This window comes from Colletes gigas, unplaced genomic scaffold (genome assembly GCF_013123115.1).
Source record: "Colletes gigas isolate AHSC1104 unplaced genomic scaffold, ASM1312311v1 Colletes_gigas_Sc00020, whole genome shotgun sequence".
In the NCBI taxonomy this organism is placed as follows: domain Eukaryota; kingdom Metazoa; phylum Arthropoda; class Insecta; order Hymenoptera; family Colletidae; genus Colletes; species Colletes gigas.
This window is the reverse complement of record NW_025106649.1, coordinates 97,308-112,388: the sequence shown is the minus strand read 5'-3', so window position 1 is coordinate 112,388 and position 15,081 is coordinate 97,308. Positions and strand designations below refer to the sequence as shown.

General features: G+C 38.4%; 1 protein-coding gene across 1 annotated transcript in view; it reads right to left on the bottom strand.

Moving 5' to 3' along the window:
• Positions 1 to 15,081, bottom strand: part of LOC122400930 (heparan sulfate glucosamine 3-O-sulfotransferase 5) — a 113,711-nt gene that overhangs the window by 21,562 nt on the left and 77,068 nt on the right. Inside the window, exon 2 of the mRNA XM_043402706.1 lies at positions 3,619 to 3,712. Coding sequence (XP_043258641.1) covers positions 3,619 to 3,677 — 59 coding nt within the window. The 5' untranslated portion in view covers positions 3,678 to 3,712. The remainder of the gene's footprint in view (positions 1 to 3,618; positions 3,713 to 15,081) is intronic.

The window sequence follows — 15,081 nt, the reverse complement described above, 5'->3', positions numbered from 1 at the left end:
AATAAGCGAGAAGAAACGTTCATTTAAATTATTCAACATAAAATATATCAATCTTTTGAGGTGGGTTAAAAAATACTTGTAAAGCTAAGCAAAAGACAGTTTCTAACCCACTTAACCTCAAAGAGTTAAAGGAAAAGGATTATTTCAAATATAAAAGTCTTAGAACGATTGATTGTTTTTGAATAAACACTTCCTATGGTTTTACGAGTATTTAAGAGTATTTTTACAGATGGAAATAGAAATTAGTTTGCACTCATGCCTCGATGCGACGCGTGTAGATAACCTCGCTTTGCTTCCACGTTACGTGAAACAGTTTTGATCTCAGTCGTTTTGGGTCCATAATTTCTTTGGGCGATGGATTCATTTCAAATAAACACTCCCCACGGTTTCACCAACACTTAAGAATATAGTATTTGTAGACAGTAGAACACATTAATTTGTAATTAAACTGCAACGCAACGCGTGCACGTTGCACATGGTTTCCGAGTCGCGTTAACAAAAGGGCGCGTAACGGTAACGGTAACGGTAACGCAGGAAGAGACGCGTGATTGGTTCACGCGCGACCAATAGAAACACGGCGCCAAGCCGCGAGTTTTAAACTCTGTCTAACAAATTTTAATCCATATTCGTTATTTTTATAGAAAGTGCAAAATCAAATTTTCTTTTAGAAGACCACTGCTTACATTTTAGTCAATTATTATTGTGTCTCGATATTCTAAGAGAATAAATCTGTGTTCTTTCACTTTTCACCTCTTTTAATACACATTATCAGAAACAAATTTTCTCTTTTGCTACGAATGGATTAATTTGAAGTATTTCGTTACAAATTCGTTAATAGAATAAACTAATTATGCAAGTGCATGCAATAATATAGTAGAAATAATTTTCTGTTCTAAATTGGAGAAATTTCAGTGAAACTCTTTGTTAAGATACGTTTGCTAAGTAATAAATTTTCGAGCACTCGCGTCCCTTTACTCCTTGTTGCTCAATTAAAACAGTTGCTAACGAAAGTACCTACAACGCAACGAAACAGATAATGAAGTAAGGAGAGAATAATGGCGGTTGGCGATTGCAACGAAGAGGTTATAAACTTCGTAATGCCCGCTTCCTTGTACATTGGAAGGCACGCTTAAGCAGAATCATAATCGTAACCGTTGCAATTTCATGCGTAATTGCGGCAACGGAACTTAATATTGCGGCATCGTGAAGTGTCTAACATCGAACTTGCGAGTTTCGAAACGCGGAGATGAAACGGGACGGACTTTCGCCCTTTGGCCGTGTATCTAGTCGAGGCGTGGAATTTACTTTAAATTAATAGAGCACAGCGTACAATGTAATTTAAAATCATCGGAGCACAGTATGCAATTCAATTTAAAATGATAACCTTGCAAATACGATTCCAGGGAATGGCAGAAATTTAATTCTGGGCTTTCGAGGTCGTTTGAGACCACTGTTCACGGTAATCTTAATTTTATTACAATTTCAGTAATATGTATACGCGAAACCACGAAAGAAGTTGCGATTTAATTCGCGGATTGCAAAAAATCAGGATCTGCCAAACGATTTCGAGGGGAAGAAAGGAAGTTATTGGTCGACTGGAAGGCAATCCGAGGGAAACAAGCGGCGTCGAAAAACCACAGAGTCGTTCTGCTCTCTGGTTTCGATCGGTTGATTCTGGCGACCGAAGTCGAGAGAGAGAAAGACAGCTTTCGGCGTAACGCCAAATATTTATCTCGCATCGTCAGGATCTCTCTGTGGAAACCCATCGACCGTATTATTGTGACAAATCGCAATTTCCACGGTTAACATTCATGCGAACGACCGATCGTCAACCGAACAACGTTACTGTCCTCTACTATTCATAGGGCCAGGCACGAAAACTTGAGGAAATATGCTGGAACTGCGGGAGAGCACTGCATAAATGTTAAAATGTTAGCGTAACAATGCTGGCGAAGGAATTTAAAAATACAGAATGGTACAGGTTAAACAGTTGAACGTCCATTCTTTGTTTTATTACAATTCTTGATTGCATTAATTTCCTTTTCTCTGTTATAAATTACAAGTTTACTTTCGACAAAGCTAATATTGTTTCCTTTTGGGTGGAATTCGCGTTTAAATATTAACTTGCATGGAAAACCATATTTATAACGGGGAATATAAATTCCTCGCGTAAAAAGAAAGCGAAAAGTCCTTTACCGTTTTGCGATTCGAGGCTTCGTTTTCGAGATACAAGCGTTGGAAGTTTTCACGCGCGAGAATCAGTCTAGGACATTCAAAATGGCGCGCGCTAGATTCAACAAAACTTCAACCGCTCATATCTAGAAAACGGAGCCTCCGATTGCAAAATGGCAAAGAACTTTTTCACTTTCTTTTTGCATCGAGAATTTGCCCCTCAACTTGTTTTATCATTATGAAATACTTATACTTCAGAGTTAGAATTGTTAATCCCAATTCGCTTATTTAGTTCAGAAATGATGTAGAATTTATTTAGGGGAGCATTATTATTCTTGTATCTATAAGGAAAGCCTAATTTTATAGAAAATGCAGCTTTCGTGTAACGAAGGAATTTTATTTGCAAGGAAAACCACTATCCGCCAGGAAGGAGTAAATTCCAGGCGGCTTTCCCGCTACCCCCGACAATTTTCGATGTAATTCGTGGAGAGATTGCCGCAGTTATGATAAGTATAGTTTTAGGACAGCGTGGATCACGGTACACCGTTTCTACCTTCTAATTGCATCCGGTTGCGTCGACCGGTTCGTGACTTCTCGCCATGTCCGTTGCGTTAAAATTGAAGACCTTATCTCGCGAACTAGTTCAATTAGAATCTGCGGAAAGCAACGATCTTCTCGTCACGGAGATTATCCCCGGGAACTTTAATTAGCTAATTTGCCCGCAAAGAAGATAAAAGTTAGATCGAGCATCATACAAGATGCAAACCTAGTTTTTTTATTATTAAAATCCCCCCTTTCCTTACTGTGCAAGTTTAACATTCCGATAGAATAAGATTCTTAAAACCACGCGACCTATTGCGTATTATTTAGGAGAAATCTACATATTTCATTATCAGTATCCATTATTGAAGATATTTTTGTGGACAAAGTTCATGAGATACGAAGATTATTTTAAAACACGATTGATTGAACACATCATGATTATTTCAATGGCGAAGCTTTCCTAAAATTATCGCTTGAAATAAATTTATTAAAAGCTATTTCGAATATTTCATTCTCTCGGTTGAATTCGCGAAATTCTTGCGCTAGAAAAAGAGTTCGTAGAGAATGCTCGAATAAATTGCAAAAACGCGACGAAGGAAATTATAATTGGGAAGCACGAAAGGCAGAGGGAAATTTTCGGAACGAAACTATGACGAAATTATTAATCGTGCTGAAACAATTATTCAAATCTTACTGCATTTGTCGGGGACCTAAATCTATTAAATAATTACTAACAAAGAAAATAAATCGCTAATTTGATGTTTATATGTATACAGGAAAAGTAATAAAAACATTAGAATTACTTGTATTAAAAATATTTCGTGCCATCGAGTATTGTAATTTAGCTGTGTTTGCTTCGTCAGAGTAATTATTTGTTCTATTGTGTGAATATGAAGTACTTACAATACATCTATAGGGGACTGGGGAGACCACTCTCGACGAGGCCGTGCCTTGTTGGGCATTTGCGCTAGTTTGATTGTTCACATCCTTGAGTTTTCTGAAAAAGAAAGCAAAGAAAGGTTACGAAACGTTTCTTACAGTCCGAGGAAGAGGGATTCCGCGATAAAAATAGAAATTGCTATCTTTATTGTATTTTTATTACGATTCTAAGGGAGTATCGTGAAAAGAATAAACGAAAACAACAGTATACAACAGTAAAGTGGAACGAGAATTTCTTTGAGAAATAATTCTTTAACATCTATCGAGTCAGACAGAAAAAGAAGGTTTCAGGTCGAAACGTTGTCAATATTTGTGCCAATAAATTTTATAATCAGTTGTTAGATACGTTCTTTTATATTTAAACATTTGATTAATTGGAGTATGATTTCTATTGTATTTCTGAAGAAATTCAATTCTTCGATACGCGTTCATTAATTGAGTATTTCATTCTAGAGTATCTTTTTTAGAAATTTTGAGGCTTATATGCAGTGGATAAGTGGATATGAAAGAATGAAATCACAGTGTACTCTGTAATAACGGCTTTATGAAACGAATTGGCTTAATGTAACGCGACTGATTCTCGCGAGGACAACATTCGAACTGAACGCATGTAAACTGTAAACACGGTAGCTTAGGGATTAGAAAAAACGTGTCTTCTCTCGTCTATTCGGGTTCGCTCGTGTTCGTTCGTATTCGCTCGCGTTCGCATGTTTTGCTATACCTACGCTTGGTCCAACAAGAAGCAACGATTCGCTTAATTATAAAACGATATTTCAACTTTGTATGGAGAAATGATTGTTGCTTTTAAATTTCATTCATTGTTTAATAGAAGTTTTGGTAAAATTTTTATTGTCAGACTGTGGAGTGTCAAATAAATTTATTACAAATCAAAAACTAAATTTTTCGGCAAAAAAAAAACATTCAAATCGTTCTGAAAAAATTATTTTCGGTTAGGGGGATCAATTATAATCAATTTTGGTCAATGGACATACCCCCGAAATCCTACACACTTTCGAGAAAAAAATTCGAGTAGATGTGATTTTTTGATAAAATTAAAAAATTTCAAATCGTCCTGGAAAAATTATTTTTATTTGCAGGGGTCAATTACAATTATTTTTGGTTAATAGACATACTACCGAAATCCTATCCACTTTCGAGAAAAAAATTCAAATAGACGTAACATTTTTTGACAAAAATAAAAAATTCCAAATCGTTTAGAAAAAATTATTTTTAGTTGCAGGGATCAATTACAATTATTTTTGGTCAATTGACATACTACCGGAATCATATCCACTTTCGAGAAAAAAATTCGAGAAGGTGTGAAATTTTTCAACAAAATTAAAAAATTTCAAAACGCTCTAAAAAAATTATTTTTAGTTGCTGGGGTAAATTACAAATATTTTTGGTGAATAAACGTACCCCCGAAATCCTACGCACTTTCGAGAAAAAAATTCCTTACCGAAAATTTCATATCTGACTATACATTGAGATGTTTCACTGAAATTTCATGCAAATCTTTAAAATATCATAACTTCTGAACGAATTGGACGATTTTAATGTTTAAAAAGGCAAACGACGCGTATTTTAGTGTAGAATATGTAGAAATTCTAAAAATATTCGAAAAGATGTTCCTTGACCCCGTGAAGTTAGAAAAACTCCATAAAAATGGTCCAATTTTCAAACAGCCATAACTACTACAATAGTGAATATATTTCAATGAAACTTTTTTTTAAAGTAAAGCTCATGGGTATCTACAAAAAAGTATTAAACAATTTTTCTGTAGGGCGTCAAACAAAATTATTAAAAATGAAGGACGAATTTTTAAGAAAGATCGACAGGGGCTAGTGCCTAAATTTTTCGGCGAAAAAAAAAATTTCAAATCGTTCTAGAAAAATTATTTCCAGCTAGGGGCGTCAATCACAATAATGTTTGGTGAATAGACATACCCCCGAAATTCTACTCAGTTTCGGGAAAAAAATTCGAGAATGTGTGACATTTTTTGACAAAATTAAAAAATTTCAAATCGTCCTGAAAAAATTATTTTCAGCTGCAGGTGTCAATTATAATCATTTTTTATCAATAAACATACCCCCGAAATCCTCTGCATTTTCGTGAAAAAAAATTCTTTACCGAAACTATAATATGTGGCAAGAAATGTGATTTTCCGACATTGGTCCAGTCTCCAATATGTTGGATAATCGATATTTTGGTGTATAAAGCTTCTACAATATGGAAAAATAGTAAATATATCGAAAACTGAATCATCCACTCTACGAACATAATTGTAAAAGAAAAAAAGTTTCAAATTGAATATCGAGGATTATTGTTAAAACTAAAGTCGGTTCTCCACGAAACGTAGAATACAGTTTTCCTGGAGCTTCCACGAACCGGAATGGAACTCTGTCTCATCCCGTTAACTTTTATTCCGAACTCGGGACGCGAACTAACGACGATATGAAAAATCAAACGATTCCCAAGAACAATTGACGCCGGTCTGGCCGCGTTATTGCAAACGTAAAATGAAAACGCAGAACGGCGGCGCCCATAACTTTTCTCATTCAGCTGCTTGATGCTCGCGAGTGGCTTCCTGGATAGTTGAAAGCGCATCGCTGCCCGCCGCCGCGACCGTCATTGTAGGGCTGTGATGTTGTATATTCGCGAAACTTTCCAATTCATGTAGCAAACTACTTCCCCCCGGCGCCGCGAGTGCCTAGCGACTGAAAATTTCCGTTAATTTTTCTCTTTTTCCCGGCGACTCTGTGTCTTCCCCGCGATGCACTTTATACGAACCCAGATTCTTATTTCATCCTGTAACCAAGGGATTCTCGACGGAACCCATATTGCCTCTCACCGCGCGACTCTCGATTCTCCTTTTTTTCAAACCACGAATGGAAGATGCGACAAAACATTGGAAGCCACGACCTGTCCAGGGTAAAATATTACCCGAGTTCTAAAAAAGCTTGCGAGGAGGTGAATTTCCATGTGAAAATAAAATTATTTATTCAGCCTCAAACGAACCGAAGAAATTACGATCGAGGCCATCGATGGGAAAAGCAGACTTACGTTGGTCCGCTATATTTTCTAGTTTTATACATTTAAGTACAGTTATTATTTAATACAGAAAAACGAGACACGTTATTTCTTAATTATTTACAAACTGAGATTGACTTCAGTCACATTTCGTAAGAGTATTAATTATCAAGTAAATTAACTGTATAAAACGTTAGAAATACAGGATACGTGAATTAATATTTTCACGGCAAAAAATGTGGCCTCTGTTTAATCAATGGCGGAGGATCGAAATTAATTCGTTATGCGGCGCAAAAAATATCTGAAAATATTCCGTCGTGCTAACGGTTGCCTTCGATCGATTGAAAATAAAAAAAGAAATATATATAGAAAGGAATTAAAACGCGTGCTAACGAAATTCCGTGGATCGATACGCGCATCTTCGCAGGCCAGGAGAGTGCCTCGCTCGTTCTGTGTCTCGAAATCCGATTAATTCCGTTGACGCGAGTACGTCACTGTGCATTGTTCGTTCGTTATCTATTCATCGCGGTTATCGCGTTGTGTGCCGTGAAATCTGCGAAAACGAGAGGGAGACGAACGATGGAATTCAGGTCGGGGTAGCGCGCCGAAGATGCTGAAATAATAAACCAGGTAATAACTCGTTTCGCGTCTCCATTTTAATGCATTTTATCGTGTATTATACAGATTTTTTTGGAACGATGGGGGAATATAAATTCTTTGTTCGAAAAGGAACCGAAAAGTCCTTTGCCGTTTCGCGATACGAGACTTCGTTCAGGAGATACACGCGGTTGAAGTTTTGGCGCGCGCTGGAATCAACATGGCGGACGCTGGAAGCGATGCAAACTTCAACCGCCTGTATCTAGGAAACGAAGCCACGGATTCTGAAATGGCAAAGGACATTTTCGATTTCTTTTCGCGTCAAGAATTTGCCCCCTGACTTATTTTATCATTTTGAAACATTTATACTTAATCAATTTCAGAGTTGGAATTTCTAATTCCAATTCACTCGATGTAAACTTTTATTATTAAGGACACATTTAACTAAGAAATTATACACAGTTTATTTTTAAATTTTCCAAGTATCTAATATTTCACGCAAGTTGTTAGAAACACGTGTTCTGCCATCCCACGAACAGTCCCTGGAATCCAATAGGTTACGATTGTGGTTCTTTTCTCGTCAGTCCAGCGTGTATCCGCTATATAAATGCTGCCTAACCGCCAGAGCTCTGAAAATCGTAGCTGCACGTCAGTGGTCCGCAATGTGTTAAATTTTGCAGCATCGCGTTCCGCGGTCCGTAGTCTCGTTACGTGGAAGAAGTAACGCTAACCTCCAAAACGGGAACCTCCGGGAGTGTTTGCACGTCGGCAGCGTTAACCTTCGAAAAAGACAAACAATGGCCGAGGAGGTCGCGATGCGGGAACAGGGAGACAATACCGAGGAGAATGGAAGAACAGTTTCGAAACAAACGCGAAGAAATTCTTCCGCAGTGATACGTGCATCGGAAGGGAAAGTTTGACGAGCGTTGTTTGCGCTGGTTATCGATCATCGTTGCCGTTGTTTGCAAACCGGCGCCGACACGACGATCGCTTACCGGCGCCTTTAGTCCTGGATTTTCCCTTCCGGTTCCACGTCCATTTCCGAAAACGAATCCCGTACCTTATAATCGATCAACCCTTCGTATATCAATCTTCCTCCGACGAATTCGACTGTGTCGATGTTTAAATTGCACGGGCAGGATGGAAGGTCGACACTTTTCTTTGAAGCAAATGCACTTATCCGGGTACGGATGTACCTCGATTTATCAATGTTAATGTTGCTCACTGGGTTGGTACATTGTGCTGAAAATTTGTTTCCCTGTTTATAGAAATTACATTTTCATTCGAGATCTGTATTTAGAAGTTTCGTTCATACTGTGACTACTGATAGAAGAAGAATGGTACATCTACCCCACCATTTTCGACCACTGATGGACAAATTCTGACCATTAATAAGAGCTGATAACAGCTTCTGGCTATTTCAGACCATTAGTGACCATCAGCCCACCATTTCTGACCACTGGTGGGTACATTCTGACCACTAATGAGCAATGACAACCACTAGTGGCTATTTCAGACCATTAGGCACCACCAGTCCGCCATTTCTGACCACTGTAGGGCAAATTCTGACCACTAATGACCACTGACAATCACTTGTGACTATTTTAGACCACTGCTGGTAACTATCCTACCATTCTGATCACTATTAACGTGCAGTGAAGAGTTATCGATACGCGAAGTGATAAAACACGAAGTCTACAAGTAAAGAATGGAGAATGTCTGATACTAGATCCAATCGCGCAATTAGAAGTTTTGTTTGCACTATGAATATTGAAAAAAATAAAAATTTTATTTTTATTTTATAATCTAATTTATTAATTATATGAAACTTTATAAAATAAATTATAATTATAATAATAAAAATTATAGTTAATGTATATGTATATAAATTTATTCAATTTATTGGTATTATTTGAGGAATTAAAGAATTTATTAATTCGATAGAAAAAGAATGGCGTTGTGGTTGGAATATACACTGTGGCGAGAACGAGAGGTACAAGAATCGCTGGCGTATGTAGGCCTTTGAAGATAATCGGAAGACCGCGTGAACGAAATCGATATATCGAATGGCGGAGAGGTTAATGATGCACAGTGGAAGAGAATCGTGTACACGATCGCTTCCAACGATGTAACACACGACATTCTTCCGCTTGCATAATGGCTTGCGCCCGCAAGGCCGTGTAAGTAGCTCGTCCCGCACGGTCGCTTTTCGCCGCCTTAAAACCGCCCCGCTCCCTCGATCCCCCGACATGCAAAGCGAACACGCAACATTCGCCGCGAGTTTTTTCGTACGCGATCAATTGACTTCCCCGAGGATGATTACGGGTTCCTTCTTTCCTTAGATGGAGGCGGCCGATACGCGTTCGAGAAAATTTCTTTTCCCGCGTCTTTTTCCTTTTCGGTTTCTTTTCACGGCGCGACCGTTCGCCCGCGATCGCGTGGCCGTCCGCTTTGACTTTGTAATTCCGCGTAACGTATCCAGATCGAGCCTTTTAACTTCTTCTTTTTTCACCCGTTGCAAAAAGACCACGAGGAACGTACGGCCCTTGGCGATGCAAATGTTGCTTCGAATACCGTTGTTCGTCACCTCGGTTGTATGTTTCATGTTACGATAAATGTCGGCGAGATGCACGTAAAGGAGAGCCTTTCCTTTGAAATTGTTGAGAACAACTTGCTTCTTGTTTCTCTTGTTGCGACGTACGAGAAAGTAAGGCAGGTTTCGACTGTTTCACTTGTTACATCGCAAATGTGAAGTAATTCGCAGTCTGACGATATATTGATGCTTCGTTTTTGATCGACAAAGTCATCTTTGCTTTTAGTTACACTGTATGTTTCTATGCTTGATTCTGGATTAATGTTAAATATAGGAATGTATTCAGTAGAAGTCTAGGCTATCTCTTGATTCTGGGACCTCTCACGACTTTTAACGATCACTGGTGACTAATTCTGACCACAAGTGATCACTGACAACCACTTGTGACCAATTCAGACCACCATGGATAACTATCTTATCATTTCTGGCCACTGGTGATGATTCTGACCACTATTGGTCACTGACAACCACTTGTGACTAATTCAGACCACTACTGACCACTGACAATCACTTGTGACCAATTCAGACCACTACTGACAAGTATGCTATTATTTCTGGCCATTCATGAACAAGTTCTATCCACAAGTTACCATTGACAACGACTTGTGACCAATTCAGGCCACCACTGACAACTATCCTATCATTTCTGACCACTGATGAACTAATTCATACCAGTACTGACCACTGATATCCACTTGTGACCAATTCTGACCACTACTGACAAGTATCCTATTATTTCTGGCCACTGATTAACCTCTTAATTTTCATGCCCGAGTCTGACTGCTTCGAAAAATTTTATTTGTTTACCCAACGGTTTAAGGGATGATAATATTTGTTTGCCTTCAAATTATACGTTAGATACAACATTCTAATTAACAAAAACCGCATTTTTAGCAGCAAATCCAATAAAAAAAACTGATCATTGTTGGTTGACTCGAAAAATATGAGCGTTAAGGGGTTAACAAATTCTATAGACAAGTGACCATTGACAACCACTTGTGACCGATTCAGACCACAACTGACAACTATCCTAACATGTCTGACCACTGATGAACTAATTCATTCCAGTACTGACCACTGATATCCACTTGTGACCAATTCTGACCACTACTGACCACTGACAACCACTTGTGACCAATTCAGACCACTACTGACAACTATCCTATCATTTCTGACCACCGATGGACAAATTCTGTCCACTACTGACAACTATCACACCATTTCTGACCATTGGTGACGAATTCTGACCATTACTGACAACTTATGACCACTGTTAACGTACAGTGAAGAGTCATCGATATGTAAAGTGCTAAAACACGAAGTCTACAAGTAAATAATGGTGTTGTCAAAGAGAAACTGTTGGGAGAAACGTGGATCTGATAAAATTGTAGTCCCTAGTACAATCTAAGGTACAACTGATTGTTATTGCAATATTCATTGTTGCAAGACGGTCATCAATCTATGTTTACCCGTGCAGTGGATTGTGTTTGCGAAATTTGCAAGGGGAAGGACAACGTACTGGAAAGAGGGCCGGTTTAACCCAACGGAAATTGTTTCCTGCAAGCTGATCGATCTTCCGGAACTGTTCCTCGTTCTTCTTTGAGGAGTATCCGAGCCACGAGCAATTAATCTCGTTGGCATTCCTTTCGCGTGGCGAAAGGGCACGCTCGCGTGGATCCCGTGTCGTGCATCGGTAAGATGATCAAGGCCGAAGGGACAGATTTCAGACGAGCCCACGGTAATTGCATCGTCGACGAGGTTAACGATATAAAACGTCGCCAGTCGCCAAGGCAGTCGAAGAAAAGGTGGATGCACGATGGCCGGGAATTTGCATAATTGAAGAGTTCCCGCTTTGACCTTTAGCTCGTTAGCGTGAACGCAACTCTTCGGGAATGGAACCGTTTTAATTAGAGGCCCGGATTACTGTCCGCTTATTACTGTCTTATTTACACGCGCGAAATTAATTCTCCAAAACGCCCGCGGTTTATTGTTAGTTTTCCGCGGGGTGGGCTTTCGTCGATAATTTAACCCCCTTTTAGCACGTTGACTAACTTGAAAATATTTTTAGTTTTTTGTATCCGACTTGACTCGTACATCGAATGCAATTTTTTATGTTTTTGCAAGCGAGTCGAACGAATTTGCATTTAACAAGAGACCGATTGAAACGAAAAAGAAACGGTTGGAGAACAAGATCGGATAAGACGAGCGTTTTTACGACCCGTTTCCCGCGCTTCCGGTCCCGCAAATTGCGTTCCGTTATCTGACGCGTTGTATATCATTAATTAATTAACTCGACCGACAAAATGGAAAATAAAAAGTCCCCCCATCATTGAGAAACCCTAGTTTCGTTTGATTTGAAGTAGTCCCTTCTGGTATCATTATTCAACCCCTAAATTGAGAATGTTATCCGTGTTTTATCGCGCTGTGCCGGGTTTTTAGTGTGTTAAACGCCACCGCGATGCGCCCAACGCACGTGAAACTCCCCCAAGAAACTTTTTTTCCACGGAACGTGCATTGGAATTGGTCGTGAAGTTTCGCCCTTGATCGACGGGCCGCCACTTCTCGCGGCTCGTTTCCGCAACTCTCGAAACTAATGCGATTTCTCGACGGTCCCGCGGCAATTTTACGAATGCCTCGCCCGCCCGGAACTTCTTTTGTGGGAATAATTGAATAGACTACCGACTGCGTATCCGTTTCTTCCCTTAAACGAAGCGTAAAAGCAAACACGCGCCGCGAACGCTCGATGGAGTCAAAGATTTTTCATGTTTTTTTGGAAAAAGTCCCGATTCTAATCGTGTTTTGTTTTAATTTTTTTGTATCTTTTATTTGAGCAGAGGTAAGGACGCACCCAAGTCGATAGATTCTTTCTTCTTTTTAATGGATTTTGTTGATAAATATTGTGAATTTTAGAGGTTTTGTAGTTCGTATTTTTTAATTCCTGATTTTCTATTTTTTTTTTTAAATTATGTTTTTTCCTAAGCTTCTGGTGAAACGAGATAGAAATAATTTATTAAAAGAAATTTAGAATATGAAAAAGTTGTGCAAAAATGGTAATATTTATGATGTATTCTGGTGTTAATTTCTGTGTGGTTGGTATTTTTATTAATAGAATTAGTAAAATGGGAGCATCGTAGAGGGTTGCCCATATATATATTACATTTTTGCATTTATATTTATTAGAAGTTTGGTGTATCAATTTATTCTGACCCTTTGAGACCTCTCACGATTTTCAACGATAACTGGTGATCACTGGTGACTAATTCTGACCACAAGTGACCACTGACAATCACTTGCCACCAATTCTGACCACTACTGACCACTGACAACCACTTGTGGCTAATTCAGACCACTACTGACAACTATCCTATTATTTCTGGCCATTAATGAACAAATTCTAGCCACTAGTGACCACTGACAACCACTGGTGACCAATTCAAACCACTACTGACACCTATCACACCATTTCTGACCACTGGTGGCAAATTCTGACCATATAAAGAAATTGTGCAAAAATTGTAATATTTAGGATGCATTCTGGTATTAATTTCTGTGGGTCTGGTATTGTTATTAATAGAATTAGTAAAATGGGAGCTTCGTAGAGGATAGTGTAAATTTATATTATATTTTTGCATTTATATTTACTAGATGTTTGGTATATCAATTGATTTTGACTCTTTGAGACTTCTCACGACTTTCAACGATCACTGGTGACTAATTCTGACCACAAGTGACCACTTGCAAAAAATTCAGGCCACTACTGACCACTGACAACCACTTGTGACTAATTCAAGGCCACTACTGACAAGTATCCTATTATTTCTGGCCATTGATGAACAAGTTCTAGCCTCTACTGACCACTGATAACCACTGATGACCAATTCAAACCACTACTGACAACCATCACACCATTTCTGACCACTGATGTCGAATTCTGACGACATAAAAAGGTTGTGCAAAAATGGTAATATTTATGATGCATTCTGGTATTAATTTCTGTGCAGTTCGTATTTTGATTAATAGAATTAATGAAGTGGAAGCTTCGTAGAGGGCTGTCTCAATATATATATTATATTTTTGCACATAGAGTGCATTCTGTAGCTTTTTGGGAATTAAAATTTCCCATAAATGAATAAACATCCACAGTTTACTGATTGCAACTTAATGTGAGGTAGTGGATTACTGCGTGGCTATTAGTTCATGTTTTAGCTAAATGGAAATCGAGAAGGGGAAGGTGCTATTAGAGGAATGGACGCAGTGGCGGGACTCAATCCATTTGAAGACATCTTGAGTCGAGTAGGGATGCTCGAGGAGTCTCGAGACGTTTTGTAAAACTGTTGTGGCTGAACGTCCTGAAATTATTGGGGAGTCCCCGTGGTTTGAAATCTTGAAAGTTTAGAATATTTTGGAAGATTGGAATAACGATTAATGGCCTTAAAAAAATATTAAACAAAAGTAATTAGTTACAAGGTACGTAAAAAGAAATTTTCTAGCAAATCGTAATGATAGAATCAGACAATGAGCTTTTAGTATCTCTAACAGTTTTTAATACTTGTAAAATCAATCTCCAAATTAAACACGATTTTTCCAAATAATTTTAATAATCGTTGAAGGCTGTAATGTATTTAAACTTCAGTAAAATTCTTTCAAATAATTTTAATAATTGGTAAAGGCTGTAATGTATTCAAATTCGAGAAAAATGTTAAATTTTACTCGAAAAAGTGCCCGAGCTCGGGTTGACCCAAATCTTTGAACAGTGATTAATTTTAGAAATTCATTGGCCCGGAAGGGAAAATGGACGACGTATTTAATTGGTTAAAAAAAAAAAATTGTACGGGTTTTGGGCAAGTGTCCTAAACTAGCAGAATTTCCGCATGACCCTACAGCTGATCCTGAAAGTTGTAAACTCATGAAGCGCATGGATCCGAAAAACAAGCGAACAAATTGCTGACTAACTAGTAGCCTTCATGGCAATTGGCCAAAAAGGTAAATTCGAATTTTTGAAGCATGAATAGCTACCGTCCGGCTTTATGAATGTATTGTTACGACGCAACACGGGCATAACTGAGCAAATTGAGTAAAATTGCTTCACCCAAACAGGATCTACAGTCTGACAGTTTTCAAAGGCACTCCGCCTCTTGATGATGCGTTTTAAGAGTCTATTAAAATTTATTTTTACTCAAACATCGCTACAATCAATTCATTTTAAT